This window comes from Chinchilla lanigera, unplaced genomic scaffold (assembly GCF_000276665.1).
Source record: "Chinchilla lanigera isolate Chin_1 unplaced genomic scaffold, ChiLan1.0 scaffold00120, whole genome shotgun sequence".
Taxonomy (NCBI): Eukaryota; Metazoa; Chordata; class Mammalia; order Rodentia; family Chinchillidae; genus Chinchilla; species Chinchilla lanigera.
The window spans coordinates 4,423,349-4,442,934 of record NW_004955521.1 but is presented as its reverse complement, the minus strand read 5'-3'; the positions used below and the strand labels follow the sequence as shown (position 1 = coordinate 4,442,934).

General features: G+C 41.5%; 1 protein-coding gene across 1 annotated transcript; it reads right to left on the bottom strand.

Annotated features, from left to right (window-relative positions):
- Positions 1 to 266: 266 nt before the first annotated feature.
- Phax (phosphorylated adaptor for RNA export) lies at positions 267 to 17,553 on the bottom strand. The gene is made up of 5 exons (XM_005409329.2): positions 17,414 to 17,553; positions 14,161 to 14,777; positions 9,915 to 10,035; positions 4,010 to 4,093; positions 267 to 1,283 (listed from the first exon to the last, which is right to left on the bottom strand). The coding sequence occupies exons 1-5, from the start codon at positions 17,507 to 17,509 to the stop codon at positions 1,014 to 1,016; spliced, it is 1,188 nt and encodes a 395-aa protein (XP_005409386.1). The 5' UTR covers positions 17,510 to 17,553; the 3' UTR covers positions 267 to 1,013.
- Between the last annotated feature and the right edge of the window lie 2,033 nt (positions 17,554 to 19,586).

The window sequence follows — 19,586 nt, the reverse complement described above, 5'->3', positions numbered from 1 at the left end:
CTTTGCAGTCCACCAGGCCCTGGGGCAGCGGTGGCAAACCTAGGGCATGCAGTGCGGTCGGCACGTGAGTCAAGTCGCCCCGACAGCCGAGCACTGGCTGTTTTTTAAAACTAAAACCTCAGTATTCAGGTTTAACTGCAGTTCTGGCACTCTGTGGTAAGTAAGTGGGTTCTGGGTTGCAGTTTGGCACTTGGTCTCCAAACGGTTTGCCATCACTGGTCTAGGGCAGCATCAAACACAAGAAAGTCAATAAAGGCACCCAAAGCTCGGCAAGACTGACAGAGATTTTATTTTTCCATTCTTTATAAATAAAAGCAACCAATAACTATTTTTCTCTTCATGATCCAACTTCAATGACTACACTGTGAGGAACTACTAAAAGACTTCAAGTTTAGTTTATAATAAACTATACATTGTAATTGCTGAATTATTATCCAGTTAATAAGAAGTCAAAAAGTTATAAACCAATACTTGTTCAAAAAGCTTCCGACATTTACTTCTGGACAAATAAGTAACTGGGTAGAATCATTAAGCATATATTCCTGTTTAGTCTCTATCCTTCACAACTGCCTAAGGGGACTTACAATGCAGAAAAACAAACCCAAATGCATTTGTAACAGAGTAACAATTTGTGTGTCCCATCAAGATCTTCTATTGGAATGTTCTGAAACCAAAGTGAAATTCACCACGTATATCAGAAAAAAGAAAACAAAGTTTTGAATGGCATATTATAATGATCTGGAAAAAATGATTAACAACTAGTAATACTTGTATTAGCCATGCAACAGACTAAGAAATTAAGTACTGTGCCACTTTTAAGTACTGTGTCAGACACGAACCATCTTTAAATTAATGGCACTCATTTCCCCATACATTATTTAAAACAAGCAATAGTTCCTCTTCTTCAGATTTTCTTGTTTACCAGTGTGGAAGCAAAACAAAGCTGTGTCAGTAGAAACAGTGCATTACAATGCTACTTTGGAAGGCGTATGCTTTAAGTCGTCCAAATGTACTTAAAAGATGTCCACGTCATGAGAGTGATCGACCTCAATAGCTTCCTCCACGTCCAACTTGGTTTCTCCGTGTCCTTCCTGTGGTTCATCAAGAGAGGCCAGGGCCTCATTGGTGTCACTTGCAAAAGTTTCCCGTGAGGTATCATCATCTTCTTGAAAATTCAGACTTTTAATGGCTTGTTTCATTTTTTTCCCCAATATTTGTGTTCTCCTCTTCCTAGCAGCTTTTTTATTTTCATATTCCTTTTGATTTTCAATGTAGAAAATGTCCTGTAATAAAAATGAATAACTTCAGTAAAAGAGAAGTGCCATGAAATTGGTTATTAGGCAGGCCCTTTACAATTATTGTCCCCACTTCTTACAAAAATAAGCAAATATTAGGCCCAGAGTCCAAGATATTAAACAAGTACCTACTGTAAGTAAAGACTGACACTATTGTTAAGTTTATGGTCCGTACTCAACACGTTATCTCTATAGTTAAAGTTTTCTTAAGAAAAAGATACAAAAGGAAAATCACTTATTTAGGGTTGAAATAAAATGTAATTGATCACACAAGAAAAAGAAGTCTTTGGAATAAAGATTTACTAACTTTGAAATGTTATCATAAAAATATGTGATTGCACATGCTAAGGAAACAGGCTGTGTCTGTACTGTGTGAATAAGCAATCATATCACCTACACAATGCAAGATAAATTCTAGCCCTTACTGAAATTAACATGAGAGAGTGTGACTCTTGGTCAAAAGCTTTTAGCATAAGCATAGAAATAATAGTCATCAGTAGGATACAAAGATGCCAAAAAAGGGACTTTATAGCGTGAAACCATGGGGTCTTCCAGTAGAAGAGAATTCTTTGCCGTGGGTTTTCTTGTGCACACATTGTGACACGTCTGGCAGCGTATGAGGCATCTACTCTCTCTACGTAAGTAGGACCTATCTACCTATTCCCAAACTATGATAACTAAAAAATACTTTCAGACATTGCTAAATATCCCACGGGGCAAAACCACAGTGGATGAGACCTATTCTACTAGAAAATATATTTCCATTACAATAGAAACATGCAAAAAATAAACACAGAAAAACATAAAATATCACATGGCAACTTTGGTACAAACAGCTAAGTGGAGTTAAGAGAGTACAAAAGAAAGGAAAGTAGGTCAGGGATTTGGCAGATTTCAGAAACCATGCAGTGGTTACACCTACAACAAGGTGATAGATTTTATTAATTATCAGATTATGTCTTCTTGTCTTAGGGCTCTCGATTAAAAAAACTCAACTTGTTTGTACTTTACTAGGAATTTTGTACCACCTTTTGCTGGGTCTATGGGGTTATGGTAATGTTACTGAATGAGATGGGAAAAGTAAATGTTTGTATTTTAGAACAATGTAAATAGAATAGAAACTGTGCCTTAATATTGAAATAACTAATACTTTCAGCAGAGTGCCTATTGTAATACAGTTCTTACAGTTTTAATTTCTGCTGTGATTATTCTATCCTTATTTATTTATTTACTTAATTTGTTTGTTTACCAGGAATTGAACTCAAGGACCTCGAGCTTGCCAGGCAGGTGCTGTGCTGCTGAACTATGTCCCCAGCCCTCCATTTTTATTTATATATATTTACTAAAACTAGTTAATTTTTAAACATGTTTGCATGCATTAGCATAAACTTTCTACAGTATTAAATCTTCAAAAGAGAGGGAGGGGGGGCCACACTGTCTACAGTAAGAAAGACATGGTTCAAAGTTTTAAAAAAGAAGCTGGTAGAGGCAGGACACATTTCTGAACTATTATTTCCTGGAAAGGGACTCCTAAAAAGCTGTAGCCAAGCCAGTACCTATCATATTTTCTAAAGTGCACAAACTGCAAATCCCTTCTTGTCTATAAAAATCACTATGGTACTTGCTTCAGCAGCACACATACACTACTAAAACTGGAATGATACACAGAAGTTGGGATGACCCCTGCACAAGAATGACACACAAATTCATGAAGCGTCTGTATAATAGTATTTCACAAGGGAAAGGGAGCAAGATAGGGAAAGGGGAGGAAGAAAGGCTGAAAAAAGGAATCAGGATGTGTTTTGTACATGTACCAACTCCCCATGAGCAATGTAATCATTACACACTGTAAACATGTACTACTAAAAACAAAATTTAAAAAAATCAAAAGTACTGTTGCAGATGGTGAGATAAAGGAGACTTGCTCCTACTTTGTACGCTAAGTAGCTATACGCAGGGTGTGGAACTGGCAGAAGTAAGAGTAGGGAAAGCTTCAGAATATGAGGAATATGAGTATTCTGATAAAAGAGAAGTACTTGCTTAAGAAATGAGGGAGGACTGGGGGCGGAGAAGGAGGGTGCATCTGGGAGAAAAGGTGCATGACAATAAAGGTGACACTACAGAGGACAATAAGGCTAGCTGCCATTTACCAAGTGCGCACTTTTAGCATCAGGAACTATGCTAAGAAGGACTTTTCACACACATTAACTACTTTCAGGCCCACAAACATGAGGTAGGTGTAGTATATCATCTTTGTTTTCAGATTGAAAAAATGAGGCAGAACATTACAGAGCTAACATGGTAAGGTGTAAAGTCTGACTTCATTTATTTCTCCAAGTTTACTTTTTTTTTTTTTTGATCTTTTTGAGACAGGGTCTTCCTATGCAGTTCAGGCTGGCCTTGAGCTCGCTTTGTAGCCCAGGCTGGTTTCAAACTTGCAATGATCCTCCTGCCTCAGCCTCCCAAGTGCTCGTATTACAGCAAATCTACATTCTTAAGGCCCATTATACCACTGTCACAGACTTGAGATAATTCATTTTTTCCAAGGCTACATGGTTGAGTTCAAGACCAGCCTGAAATATATAGTGAGATCCTGTCTCAAAAAAGGAACCAAGACAATCATAAAATGCAACTGGAAGCTTTGTGAAAGTCAAATTATAAGGGATCTTAAAAGCCAAGGGTTGGTGGGGGGAAGCCAAGGGGAGTATCCTTACCTTAATTTGTTCTTCGCTGATACTTGGAGTGTTTTTCAGGAGATAAAGAAAAACTCCACCTGGTGTTCTTCTTCGACTACCATTCTATACAAAGAAACAAAACAATGAACTACACCAACTTTTTTGAGGGCGAGGGTGCTGGGGATGGAACCCCTGACCTTGCATGCTAGCCAAGTATTCTATAGCAGCTACATCCTCAGGCCCCAAACTACATAGACTTCTCCCATAAATGATCAAGGCCTGTTTCAGGAGACACATATAAGAAGATTGAGGAAATATCTAGATTTTCTGCTTTTTATCTGCTATCTGGCCAAATCAGTAATATTCTATTTTTTGTGTGATAGGGTCTCATTATGCATTCCAGGCTTGCTTGGAACTCACAGCCATCCTTCTACTGAGTGCTGGGATTACAGGTGTGCCAGTCTTTCATTAGATATTAAAATATACCATAGGGCCTCAATAATTAAAAGAGTTGTAATGAAATAAAACTTAAAGGATCAGTGCAACAGCATAGAAAACCCAGAAATAAAGCCAACTTTACATGAGAATTTAGACTATGATATAGTAGAACAGCTTAAACCAAAGAAGATAAAATGGACTATTCAATAGTTGGTGCTGCTGGGAGCTACTGGGCCATCTGGGGAAATACTGAGTAAGATCCCTACCTCACACCTTGTACCATGATTTATTCCAAATGAATCAAAGATCACAAGATATATGCACATACAGTCTCTTCTCATTATTCCTCATAGTTATGTTGTAAAACATTGCTGTAAAAATTGAATTAGCAAATACAGAACACTGCTCTAGTGGAAATACAGGGTTAAGTTTGTGCAGGCCTCTGGTTATAACTTATTAACAGAGCAATATGTAACTGTGTCATATCTGAATTTGTTTTTAAAGACACGCTAAAGGTCAGGCATGGTGGCACACGCTTATAATTCCAGCTAGTGAAGAAGTGAGGCAGGAGGATTTCAAGTTCAAGGACAGCCTGGACAATTTAGGGAGAGCTTTTCTCAAAGTGAAAACTAAAACAAAGGCTGGGGATGTAGCTCAGTGCTAAGTGCCATTAAGTTCAATCTCCAGCACTGCAAAAAAAACAAAAAACAAACTAAAAATTAAAAACAAAACAAAACAAAGACATCTTACTTAAAATATATTGTTAAGGCTAAGGTTGTAGCTCAGTGGTAGACTTCATGCTCAGACATGAGGCCCTGAACGCAATGCCCAGCACCACCAAAGTGTAACTATAAATATACAGATACAAATAGACTCAATGACACTGAACTCATAGCAAATAGTCATTAATCATGCCTAAAAGAGGATTACCTAACACACATTTTCTCCCTAAAGCACATCAGTCTTCTTATATTTAGAAATGCTAGTCAGCACTTCAGCACAACCATTGGGGGGCCATTTTAAATAGCTAAATCACCAGAGAAATAAAGTACAAAAATGTGAAAAGCATGACACTAATGAAGACTCTGAAAAGGATACTTGTTTACACAATGAGAACTGAAACATGGCAGAGTGTTGCTTTGTTCACCTTCATCTGGGAATGGGTACACTGGACAATCTTTTTGTCACTCTGCATGTCTGTGAGTAACAAAGCACAACTAATATTGATTTTTGAGGTTATTCATAAATTTTAGCAAGTAGGTGAAAGTGCAAATGTAAAAACAACAAATGACTCTGTGTAAAAAACATATAAAAGATAATAAATTATGGTACTTTCATACTGCCAACTGTAAAAAAGAATAAACAGGCTTTCTTTATATACTGATATGCAACTGCTAAGATACATGAAGTGAAAAACAAGCAAGGTACGGAACAATGTATATGAAGTATTACCACCTGTGTAAAGCATGCGGAAGTAGCCAAAAGATAGGAGTGGGAGGACTGCTTTTTACTATATATTGTTTTATTGTTTGCGTTTTCATTGTGGTGATAAATACACAATGAAAATTATACTATCTTAACCCCTCCAATCCTGCCTTTTTTTGCAGTGCTGGGGATGGAACTTTACACACTCTAGAAAAGCTCTCTAAAATGGAGCTATATCCCTGCCTGTGTGAACCAGTTTTATGTGTACAGTATTATTAAATATATTCACTTCATTGTGAAACAGATCTCAAATTTTTAAATAATTCCTCTTTTAAATAAGTAACTCCCATTTCTCCCTTGCCATCAACTCCCGGTATTTTTAATTTTGTTTTATTTTGTCTTTTGAGATAGGTTCTTGCTATACAGTTCAGGCTGGCCTTGGGCTCTTTGTAGCCCAGCCTGGGCTTGAACTCCGTGATGATCCTCCTGCCTCGGCCTCCCGAGTGCTGGGATTACAGGTGTGAGCCACCATGCCCGGCTTGATTTTTCACTATGTGAATATGTTAATTATTCAAACAACTGAGTCTTTGTTAAAAAAATTAGTGAATATATACATTTTGCAAACAATTTTTTAGCTTGCAAATTTTAAAAAATTGTGGTACTGTGGACTGTAGCTAGCACATGCTAGACAGGTACGCTACCACTAAGTTATGTCTCCAGCCCTTTTTATTTGGAGAAAGGGTCTTAAAAAATTGCCCAGTCTGGTCCCAAATTTAGGATCCTCCTGCTTCAACCTCTGAAGAAGCTTTCATTACAGGTGTGTGTCACCATGCCCAGCCTTTTTTAAACTTAGCCTTCAGATATTTTATCCCCCATATCTCAAAATAGGATTTTAATATACAAAGTGGCCTATAATCTGTGTTTTTTCATTAAACAATCCATTATACACACCTTACCATGTTAAATAGATTTTTGAGAGTTTGGAGCTATTGTGATTTTTCCGTTTTTTTTTTTTTTTTTTTTTTTTTTTAAGACAAGGTCTCCCTGTGTACCTCAGACTAGCTTTAAACCTGTAAACCTCCCTGCCAAAATGCTAGGATTACAATCATGCACCACCATGTCCAGCTAAATTCACTTTCTCTTGACATATTCTTTGAACAATTACTTATTCAGTACCTGGTAAGCCGGTACTTTTCTAGAACAAAGAGCTTATGCTATAATTGAAGGTGACAGGAAGACAGCTGTAAACAATAAATGTGGTAAGTTTAGATGTACTAGAAAGTAGTATATCCCATGTGAAAAAAAAAAAGTAGATCAGATGGAGGTATAGGGAGCACAGAGAAGGAGGACTCTGCTATTAAATAAGAGAGGCCTGGGTGGCACATGCTTGCACCAATCCTTGAGGAAGATAGAGCAATGTGTACTAAAGGAAGAACAGACCAGGCAGATGTAACAGCCACGGTAGAAGTGAACGGTATCTGGCACGGCAGAATTAAGGTGAAGTGAGATGACTTGCCTCAGGTTCTAAAAACAATGAAGTAATCAAGATAAATAGTATTTTCAAAAATTAAAATACAAAAATTGCATTAATAATGGACAAAATACTAAGTGAAGACCGGCTCTACCCTGTCTTTGGAAGACACCCCCTCATGTCTCTTCCTGGTGCCTGGCACCAGCAGGTGACCATTGTGGTAGGAGCATAGTGCTTGAGAAGAGTATAGAAAGGAGGAGAGGTACTGTGGGATAGGTGCTAGAGGGGCATGATTTATATCTTTACAAATATGGGTTTTGCTATCAACAAGACAGCCTTTGGAAGGTTGACTAGGTAAGATACGCACTTCATTCAAGCTGCCATGTAGAGAATAGACTGTGGTACTAAGAGTCTGATGCATTGAGGTAAGAGAGAATGTGGGTTACAACACACGGACAGTAGCAGAGAGAGGACTGGCAACCAATAGATTTCCTGATGGATTAGAATATAGGAAAAGGAAGAAACAAAGATGACTAAGGTTTTTAGCCAATTTAAGGACCAGTATATAAAAAGTCAGATAGGCATGCTAGTACATGCTTGTAATCCCAGCACTTGGGAGGTAGAGGCAAGGAGGATGGTAGGTTCAAGGCCAGCCTGAGCTACACAGCAAGATCATCTTTAAAGAAAAAAAGCTGGGTATGTTGACACACACCTGAAATCTCAGCACTGGGGAGGCTGAGGCAGGAGGATTACTGTGAGTCTGAGGCCAGCCTGGGCTACGTAGTGAGTTCATGGCTGGCCTGAACTACACAGTTAAGGCCCCCTCTCTCAAAAACAAACAAAAAAAACAAAATTAGAACAAGTGACTTTGAATTTGCATCTTGTCAACATATTTGCACTACCTCATAGGAGTACAAAATTTTATGACAACATTAAAATATTAATGGATCTTTAGGTATTCAATTAAGTGAAAAAGCAAAAGTATCTTATTGCTGACACAAACTGCGATGTCAAAATATCCTTAATTATCATAACTTGTTTTATTGTTAAGTTTGTAATTTATGTTCACAGGCAGTTTCTTCAGCCAATGCTATCAATCCTGACTTGCTGCTTTTGTTCTCCACTTCTACCATGTTTTCCTTTTATACTGTGACTACTGGATACCAGCACATTACAAAGGATGAGCACCCGTGGGGGAGGCTGGTCACACCGATCCTCACTCTGTGCTGAAAGCTGCGGCAGACAGGGATCTGTAAACCCACTGGATAAGACAATTATCCTGGTCTGCGGTCTACCCAGTGTCTCTCTACCTTTGTTTCCATCACTGCTCCCTGACTCCAGGAGCCTTTTTCCATTTTTTTCTCCTTTTCACACCTACTGCCCTTGAAAGTTTAATCTATATGAATGAACAGTATACCTATCTTCTAGCTGTGCTTTAAATCATAACAGCAGTTGAGGGAGTTGGCCTTTTGTTTCTTGTTTTTTTTTTCTTGAGAAAGGCACTTGCTAGTTCAGGCTAGCCTTGAACTCACTATACAGTCCAGTCTGGCCTTGAACCTCCTGCCTCAGCCTCCTCAGTGCTGAGATTATAGGTATGTGCCACCACATTAAGCTTAAGCACTTCTTTCTTGGAACCAAGGCCTGAGCTCTAGCCTCAGCCCTCTTATTTTGACATAAGGCCCCACTAAATTGCTAAATTACCCAGGCTGGATTTGAACTTGCAACCCCCCTCCCTCAGCCTCCAATGTGCCACCACGTCAGGCTGCTAAATATTCCATGAGTGCTGCCTCATCCCATCTGTATAACATAGGATTAACTTTCATTTTATAGCTGAGTAAACTGGAGACCTTAAGGAGTGAAGTATTTTAATAAACGTCACTCAGTATATTGAATTCTAAAACTCACATACTCAAAATTTTAGCGTCTATGCTCCTTCCAGACTGTTTTAAAATTTTTAATAAACTTTCATGAATCATGTAAGAGGTATGTTGTTAACTATACACGAACAAGCTACAATTTATCTGTTCTTTTTTTTTTTAATAAGGGAACTATTAATTGCAAAAAAATATAGTACTGTCAGGCATGGTGGTGCAAGCCTGTCATCCCAGCTATTCAGGAGGCTGAGGCAGGAGAACTGTTAAGTTTAGGCCAACTTAAGGAACTCAGCAACACCCTGTCTCAAAATAAAAAAAGCAAAAAGGTTGAGCTGGGCATAGTGGCACAGGCCTGTAATCCCAGCACTCAGGAGGCTGGGGCAGGAGGATCATTGTGAGTTCGAGACCAGCCTGGGCTACACAGTGAGCTGAAGGCCAGCCTGAACTGCATAGGGAAACCCTGTCTCAAAAAGCCAAAAAAAAAAAAGCAAAAAGGGCTGGAGATAGAGTTCAGTGTGAAGGCCCTGGACTCACGCGTCAGTACTGGATGGGGGAGGGGGAGGATATATTACTGAACTTTTACATTCAGTCTTCACTGTTCATGTAGTTTTCTAAAAACTTGAAACAGGTGGTAGTAATGACGATAAGGGGCCCAGCAGAGGCAAATTCATTTTGTTAAAAAAAAAAAAAAAAACCACATAAATAATACTAAAACAGACTGGTAAAGCAGCCTTACCATGACAAAAAGGCCGCCACTTTGTTCAACTTCAGCAGTTTCCATCAGAAGTTCAATGGCCTTTTTGATCCCGATTATCCTCACTACTCGGGCGATCAGGTCTTTCTTTGGTTCCTGTAACCTGATCAGAAACATATGAAACAAAATCAACCTCTTGTTTATTGTTGTATTATTCTCTAGTATAGTGCTCAACTAGCATCAAAATCCTACTGTACTGACATTTGCTTTTCTAAATCTTCAATAATTAACCCCAGAATCAATGACATGGAAGCACCCTGATCTTCAGTCATGCAAGGAGATATTAACCTTAGGGTCCCATCTCAACTCTTGTACTTGGCCTCTTCGTTTGCCTTTCCAGATTATGGTAGATTTCAAAATAAATGTGCACATTAAGCAAGGTGAATGCAGGCCTAAATGTAACAAAGATAAAATCAAACCACTCTCGTTAAAGTACCATATTTTTCAATTATCCTGTGTCCAAACAAATAACAAACAATGCTTTCAACTATTATTCCTAAAAGTTAACTTTCCCAATTCCACGGATGTCTGGATGTCTTGGACTTCCCTCACAGGCTCAGAACAAAAATAGAAATAGCTGATATTTACCAATGACTCATTACAGTTACAGTATGTACAATCCTAGGTATCTTATGCATGTTGTCAATTCTCTTAGTGTTATGAGTCAGAACTCTTGAATGGAGTGGCAGTGCGGAACCCTTAACAGTTCCCTGTCAGACCAGGGTCTTCAGTTTTCTCAACATGAGGCAGTGCGCTACTGTGGAAAGAGCACTGGATGACCAACAAGGGCAACAGCTGCGGGTCTGACAATTAAATTTGCGATGTTGGGCAAACTACCTAACTACTGATCCAAGTTTTTTATCTGTAAGTGAAGGCTTTGGTTTATAAACTAAGTTTCTTTTCAGAACTCCAATTCCAAATGTCCTCAGTATTTAAAAAATCTAGATAGTACTTACTGAGATAGACTTTCCTAGAAAGTAAATACCTGACATTTTACTGTTGCACTACATTTGTTTTCACCCGTTTTTGTTTTGTAAGACAATTTCCTACTATGCATTCTAGGCTGGCCTGAAACTTGTGATCCTCTTGTCTCAATCTCCCAACTGCTAGGATTACAGGTGAGCACCCCGATGCCCAGCTTGTTTTTAACTTGTAAGAAGTGACTTAAGAGTTAAAGAAAAGTTAATCAAAAGTTGAACTTGTGAAAAAAGAAATGATTTGTAAATTTACCATCCACCAAGCAATTAAACGTCTAGGAATTTATCAAGAAGAAATGAAAACGTATGTTCATAGATGTGCAGTATTCATAAGCAAAAAGTGAAATATCATCCACTATGGATATGCAAGGAGTGCTAAAAATATATAGTGTTTACTTTTTTTCTGTTCATTTTTTTGAGGGTCTCGGTAGGTAGTTCAGACTGGTCCTGAACTTACTATGCAGCGTAGGCTGACCTTGAACTTGTAGCAATCCTCCTGCATTAGCCTCCCAAGTGCTGAGATTACAGGCCTGCACCACCACACTCAGCTTTGTGTTTACATTTTAAAAAATTACAACAAAAGACATATTGCCATTACCCTCCCTCAAGATAATCCCCCTGGTTTCAACCACACTTATCAGTCTTGCCACTTTCTGAAGCAATTCTGGAAGTCCTCTTTCCAGAATGAATTGATGAAATGTCATTAAAAAAAGTGGTGAAGGGGCCAGGGACATAGCTCAGGGGCACAAGTGCCTGCCTGGTAAGCGCAAGGTCCTGAGTGTGTCTGGTACCAAAAAAATAAAAATAAAAAACATGGTGAAGCAGCAAGGCGTCGTGGTACATACCTGTAATCTCAGCACTTGGGAGCCTAAGGCAGGAAGATCGATGCTGAGGCCAGCAGGGGCTACAAAGTGAGTTCAAGGCGAACCTGAATTGCATAGTGAAACCTTGTCTCAAAAAAGACCAAAAAAAAAAAAAAAGGACAAACACCAAAAAAACAAACAAGCAAACATGGTAAATTCTTGAATGCTAGGTGTCAGCCAATGGAAAGGCAGGCTCTCGTAAAAACATAGTGTGACTTCATTCACCTAATTCACCAGCTCTGGCCCTGTACAATTCAGCCTGGATATATTCCAAAGTCAAAGTGACCATGAAAGTAAATGTTTTGAACTGATTCAAGACATTCAAGGCAGCTACTCTAGTGCAACTGAAGACAGAAGAGAATTTCCAGAACTGTTTCAGAAAGTGGCAAGAATAGTGGAAAAAGTCTGTCTGAAGCCAAGAGACACTATTTTCAAGGGGATTAATGGCAATGTCTTTTACCATAATACATTTTAAAAAATTTAAACACCATTATTTTTCAATCACACCTTATATACATATATATACTCACAATATAAAAAGGAATCAAGTACTAATTACTGCAACATCAATCAATCTCAAAAACACTTCACAAGCGAAAAAAGCCCGCACAAGACCACATACTATATGATTTCATTTGTCCAGAAAATGCAATCTGTACTGACAGAAAGGAGACTAGCAAGGTGTCTGGGGATGAGAACAGGGACTCACTGTAAGTGGGCAGATGGACACAAGAGATCTCACAGGGTGATGGAAAGGTTTTAAAAGTGATGCTGATGGTCACAGAAACTGATAAATTTAGTACAAAAAAAATCAAGACTTGAAAATAGATATTGTCACATATAACATGTACTTCCCTACAGTTATTTTTAAATCACAAATGCTTGAAAATATTTTTTAAAAAGGTTCTAAAAAGATCTGTTTTCATTCCAGAAAGGGTGACTATCAACAACAAATCCACCTCTGGGTGTGGTGGTGCATACCTGCAATCCCAGCATTTACGAGTCAAGCCTGAACTACATAGTGAGACCCTGTCTCAAAAACCAACCAACCAACCAAAATAAAGAAAGAAATCAACCAACAACAAATGCTGGTGAGTCAGACATGGTGGCACACACCCGTATACCCAGCTTTCAGGAGGCTGAGGGAGCAGGACTGCCACATGTTTGAGGACAGCCTGGGCTACAGGTCAAAACTAGACTACATGTCTCAAATCACCCCTTCAAATGCTGATGAGGCTTGAGGAAAAAGGAATCCTTCACTGGTGGTGAGCTTGTAAACTGGTACGAATAATATGGAAATCAGTATGGAGATTCCTCAAAAACTGTAACTAAGAGGTTTCATTTGACTACCTATTTCCCTTCTTGCTATCTTCCTGAAAGAGTTAAAAGCATCACACCACAGTGATATACGAAGACCCATGTTTACAGTGGCACAGTTTGTAACAGGTAAATCTTGGAAACAGCCTAGATGCCTACCAACAGATGAATGGATAAAGAAATGTGGTTTTCATATACAACAGTATACTACTCTGCCATAAAAAAGGACAAACTTGAGACATTTTTAGGTAAATGGATGAACCTCAAGACCATACTTTTCTGTGAAATTAACTTGGGTACATGTTCAAATATTTTTTTTTTTTTTTTTGTCTTTTCTAAACAGGGTCTCGCTATACAGTTCAGGCTGACCTTGAGCTCACTTTGTAGCCCAGGCTGGCCTCGAAATCACAATGATCCTCCTGCCTCAGCCTCCCGAGTGTGGGGATTACAGGCGTGCGCCACCACACCCGGCCATGTTTAAATATTGCACTGTTTCTCTTGTGTGAGAAACCAGAAGTGTTAAAATGGATGACCAATATTGGGAAGTAGGAAGAAAATGTTCAAATGGGAAGGAGAACAAAGAAGGGAGTAGGGGAAAGAGAAGGAAGGACAAAGGAGAAAAAAGAATGGAGGAAAAAAATGGAAACAAAGCTTTTGTAAAGAAGGAGTGAAGAAGGGTTGAAGGGAGATGGGGGGAATGGGGAAAAAAGAATCAAGATGTATTATGTACAGGGACATTCCCTAAGATGTGATCATTATGTATATCAAAAATGTACCACTAAAATGAATTTTACAAATGTTTTATGTAACAAGCTGTATGGCACTAAATGCAGTTGCTTAAATGTTCGTGAGTATGCAAAATTATCCTATCAAACCTCTCCAATATAAGAAAATACAAGTGTATTCAGGTAACCAAGTAAGCATAGCGTTAATTCTTTAAGAAGACAAAAAATAAAAACAAAAAATTCTAAAAGGAACTTCATCATTAATGTATCTAGAATCTATTTTAATCCTTGTAAATATAAGGTATTTGGTCAGGTGTTCATTTGTAGGTAAAATTTAAATACTTACCTGAAAGAAATTTCATCAGCCACTTTTTCTTGAGAATCTTCCTCTGTGATCTCATACCTGCCCTTATAGTTCATTTCCACTCTGCTTCCAATTCTGTCTCTGACAGGTCGTTTCCGTTTGAGATGACCTTGACCATTTTCCTCTTCTTTTGACCCTGGTTTTTTGTCACCATGCATATAGTCATCTAACTCTTTGTCTAATTCTTTAGTATATTCTTCAGATTCCCTCTTAAGTTTCTTAGCAAGCAAATAATTGTAGGTCTCAGACTGTCTACTTTTGTCAATATTGCCCTCCATTCCCAAAATACCCAGTTCATTGGCCACTGCATCTTGATTCTGTTCTTGCAGCACAGCACCCCAGATGTTGTTAACCTTCTTTCCTCCAGCAACAGGTGGTTTCTGACTGCTCTGGCCAAACTGAAAAGGCTCTGGTTTGGGTGGGGCATTAAGACATTTCTGTCGCTTGCGTTTCCAAAGAGAGCTATCATCATCTGAATCAGAAAAACTCTCTTCACTTGAATCCACACTTTTAACAATCCGATAATGTGATACTGGTACATATGCTGTGGTGGCAGTATTCTGGAAGACCCTCACGGTACTGTCTCCACCAAGTATTTTCTACAAGTTAAAGAAAACATAGTCAGTTCCACAAAACATAACCATACCACCCACCAGGAGCTATTAAAAAAAAAGTCTGAGATTCATCTGGAGTATTCTGAAACAGAATTGATCTCCAAAGACATCTCTGAAACCATTCCAGTTCATTCTTTTCTCAAGTTTCAGTGAAAGTTGTCATACATTTTTATCTGTACAGCTAAAACCATTCTATAAGGCCTCTTTCTTGCCTAGCACACATGAGGCCCTAGGTTTGATCCTCAGCACTGGAAGAAAAAACAGTAAATTTTTTCAGTTACAGCCAGAATTGCTATTTCTTTCCAAAAATAACTCTTGCATTTGGACACATTCAATAACTTTATATGGCTCTGTGAGTATACTTTTAGATAACGGGTGAATTCCTAAGGGTGGAATCCCTGATATTTTACTTCTTAAAAAAAAAATGCAGCACAGGAGATTGAACCCAGCCAGGGAGCACTAAGCTCCACCGCCAGCCCTTTTTGTTTTGAGGGAGGATCTTATTAAGTTAGGCAGGATAGCCTCAAACTTGCCATCCTCCTGCCTCATCTGGTAATGATTTTTTTTTTCTTCTTTGCACACCAGGGATTGAACCCGGAGCCTTCCACATGCAAGGCAAGGGCTCTACCAGTGAGCTACACCCCCAGCCTGACATAATACTTTTTGTGTGTGTTGCAGACTGAACCTGGGGCCTTCACATCAAACTACATTTCCAACCCTTTTTATTAGTTTTATTTAGAGATAGGGTCGAAATTGCAGAATTGCTCAGGCTGGCCTCAAACCTGCAATCTTCCTGCATCAGCCTTCAAGGGTGCTAGGGTTAGAAGTGAGCATCACCAATCTAGCTTCTGATTTACTGCTCCTTGGTTCTCCTACTTATATTATTTTAAACTGCATTAACTAAGTTATGGGTCAATTTACATAAAACAACTGGAAAGAGGCTGAAATACTACAAAATACTCCAGAATTTCCACAGACATATATCCAAAAGAGGTCAGCTTTGTTTCAACTGCCACATGATAACTGTGCAGATTCACAGGATTTAATTTGATGCTTTGATATAGACATATACTTTGCGAAGATCAAATCAGGGTAAGTAGCATAGACATTGTTAGGAAAAAGAATCCAGCTCCACAGCCCAGGACAGGTTCTACTGGGATTAACACCCAAGAGGGACCGCTGGTATGAGGCCCAAATGGCCCTGTCTCTTACGATCCAGGGACTTTATAGTTGAGAAGGGAAGCTGGAACTGGGCTGATACCCTTGTCCTTCAAGCAGGCAGCTTGTGGGAGCTGACCAGTAGGCAAGCAGCTTGTGACTTTGGGGAAACTGAAACCTGAGGACTATGAGAAGTAAGAAGGGGTGTTTTTGAATGCTGCCTTGGTCTCAAAGTGATGATCCGATTCCTTCATCCATGATCTTGAACATTTCTTTGTGGCAAAATGTTTAAAAATCCTCATAGCGTGGCGAAGTAATGCAGGCCAGTAACCCCAGCACTGAGGGAGGCTGAGGATCACAAGTCTGAGTCTTTTCTGAGCAGCTCAGCAAGACCCTGTCTCAAAAGAAAAGGGCGTGCTGGGCGTGGTGAGGCCTACCACGCTTGTAATCCCAGCACTTGGGAGGCTGAGGCAGGAGGACTGCTTCAAGTTCGCGACCAGCTTGGGTTACATGGTGAATTCAAGGCCAGCCTGAACTACAGAGTGAGACCCTGTCTCAACAAAAAACAAAACAAAAAAATGAAAAGGGCTGGGGATGGAGTTCAGTGGTACAGCGCCCTGGGTTCGAAAACCAGGGCCCAACAAAACCAAAAACCTCTTTTCTAACTACTTCGAACCATACATTAACTACAGTCATCTACTGTGCAACAGAATTCCTGAACTTACTCTCCCTAACTGTAACTTAGCTCCTGACCTTTGATTTTCGCACTATACTCAAAACTAAGTATTTGTTAAACTCTCTTCATAGCCAGAAACGGCAGTGGCGCGTGGTGTAAGTCAAAGGTTAGTCTTGAAATGGTACCGGGAAGCTACTATTCGCCGGGCAACAGTGTGCAGTTAGTTCCGTCCAATCCTTGGCACCAGCGTGCCAATTCGGCAGACCGGGCCCCCAAAACGGGCAGGCAGGTCAGAGCGTGGCCGGGCCAGGACGGGAGCAGAGGCAGCCTGGCACCAAGGCCCTCTTCCAGCGGTTGCTGCTTCCCACGGGGTCACACCACATCCGCTTCGGAAAGTGGGAAGCTAAAACAGAACCTTAACACCACGGCACAAAGCCAGGCGCGGCGAGAACGTGCAGGTCCAGGTCCCCAACGAGAAATGCGCTTCCCTCCTACGCTCAGTCTCCCTGTCCGCACTAAAGGGAGCAGCACAAGCCGCTTCAAGCCTGCGTCTTCAGGTTCTCTATTTTTAGTAAGATGCGTCCTTCCAAACCCGCCGCGCTGGAGCCGGCAGTCGGCAGGTTCAGGACGAACAGCGGTGCGCACGAAGAGGCGCCGAGGCCGCCGCACGCCGCGTGCAGGAGGCCCCGAGGCCCGCGGGCTCCGTCTCGCTGCACCGCACGGGGGCGCCCCGGCGCTGGGGCTCCGCGCCTGTCCGGTCACCCGCCCTCCCGCCCTTCACGCTCACCGGCACTTGCGGTGGCCTGTCGCTGGGTGCGACCGTCATGTCGGAATCTGAGTCAGAAAGCTGCCCGTCTTCCATGTCACCGGATTCCAACGCCATCTTCCCGCTGCGCTGCGAACCGGTCACAAGAAAACTTCCGGCAAGCCAAGGGAAGCACTTCCGGAGGACTAGGGCAAACACTTCCGGTCGCCTAGGACGAGCACTTCCGGTCGACTAGGGCGAGCACGTCCGGAGGGGCAGGAGGGCACTTCCGCCCGGGAGGCCGCGCGAGGCGTGGGCGGCAGCTCAGCGGCGCTAGGCGCTAGGTGGGCGGTCTTCCTACCCGATCGTAGGAACGGGTCGTGAACGCCTCGTGCCTCCAGCACGTTTTCTTCAAACGTTATGCTAACCTTACTGTGTGCACCGGCCGCGGGCGTCTAGGAGGCATCCCTCGGCCGGCGCCACTCTGGATGCTCTGCGCCGCGGTCCCCCGCCCCACGCGCCGCCCGGGGTGCCTCCGTTTTCGGGGACTGCTCGCCGCGTTCCTGGGGGCGTGCCTGCCCTGCGCCCCCGGCGTGCTTTGCTGCCCCGAGGCACCCTTGCTCCCTGGCTGCAGCGGCTCCGTCCGGTTCCACGCCGCAGGAAGGGCCTTCTCCCTACTCGCGCCGCTGAGCAATTTCTCTTTTTAAAACAATTCTTTGTGGTACGGGAGGCTGAAACCAGGGCCTGTGCCCTGAACCATATCCCCAGCTCTGTTTGAGACAGGGCTAAAAAATTGCGCAGGCCGGCCTCAAACTCGGGATCTTGGCCCAGCTTCCGAGCAGCTGGGACTCCAGGGCTCGCCTGCGCCGCTCTTGTGCGCCCCCTTCGAGTGTTCTTCACAGCTGGTTGTTGGGTGATTCTGGATTCTGACAGATGCCCCTCGGGGAGGCCTACTTTGGCTTTCTCAGCCCCCAAGGAAGAAATCCTAAGTACCGACCGCTGTACCCAATCCGCTCGTGTTTTTCTGTTTAGTACCCATAGTTTTATGGTGTGTTTTATTTCTGTATTCCCCACTAATAAGTCAACCCTATTCATTTTCATTTCCTCCAGTGCCCAGCCAGCGTACTTCACGTGATAAGTGACCAATATTATTTATTGGGGTCCGGGAGTGATTTCTGTAATAGAGCCTTGTTTCTTGTGCATGCAGCTCTGGGTTCCCTCCCAAGCACCAGAAGAAAAATGCCACTTGAGCATATAGGTGTGAGTCTATTTTTATACTCTATTCCGTTTCATTAATTGTTTATCCTAGGGCTGATGTTACAATTAGTTAATGTGGCTTACACTAAACATCGAATTCAAGTATTGTAAGTCCTCTAACTTTTCTTTTTCGAGATAGCTTTTGCTATTCTAGGTCCTTTGCATTTACATATACATTTTGTGATACAATTACAAGTCAGGTGGGGCAGATGTCTGTGATCCCAGCTACTGGGGAGGCTGAAGGTGGAGTATGGCGAGTTCTAGGCTGACCTGGACAGTTTAGTGAGACCCTATCTAAAAATTAAAAATAAAGGAGCTAGAAACTGCCCTGTTAAAATGGCCTTGTGGAGGGCCACTGAAGTGAGAGGTACATGAATTTACAAAGATGAGAATAGAACAGACAAGTTTATCCAAGTCAGAGTGTTATAGGCAGCTGAATTAGAAATATAGACAATCAGACAGGGCCAGGCCCTCAAAGGAGCCAGTGTGGAAGACAAGATACCTTACAAATGGAGAGGTGGTGCTTGCTTCGGGCCAGATCTCAAGACCAAAGACTAAACAAATACACCCACATACCTCCCTAGGGATGGACATTAGGGATTGATACTCTAAACAGGTAGCAGTCACCTTGAAGAGTGATTGACTCAACCCCTTACAGGAAAAGGCCCTTTTCTGTATTCATGCCCACTTGCTACTTGACTCCCTTCCCCATTTGATCCCGGTTTAATCAGTTTTACCTGAACAATTCTTATTGGCTGACCATAGTGTTGTCCATTTTCCCCCTACCTTGGACCCACCTCACCTCATGGTTTTGTTCTATAAAAGTCCCTAGAGAGCCAGTGTTCCAGGAGCGGCTAGACACCTGGGCTCGAGTCTGTGCTTGCCCACACCGCCACGGTTCCCAGCTGAAACGCGTGGAGAGAGCCAGGTATTTCCCAGCTACTCCCTGAGTGCAGCG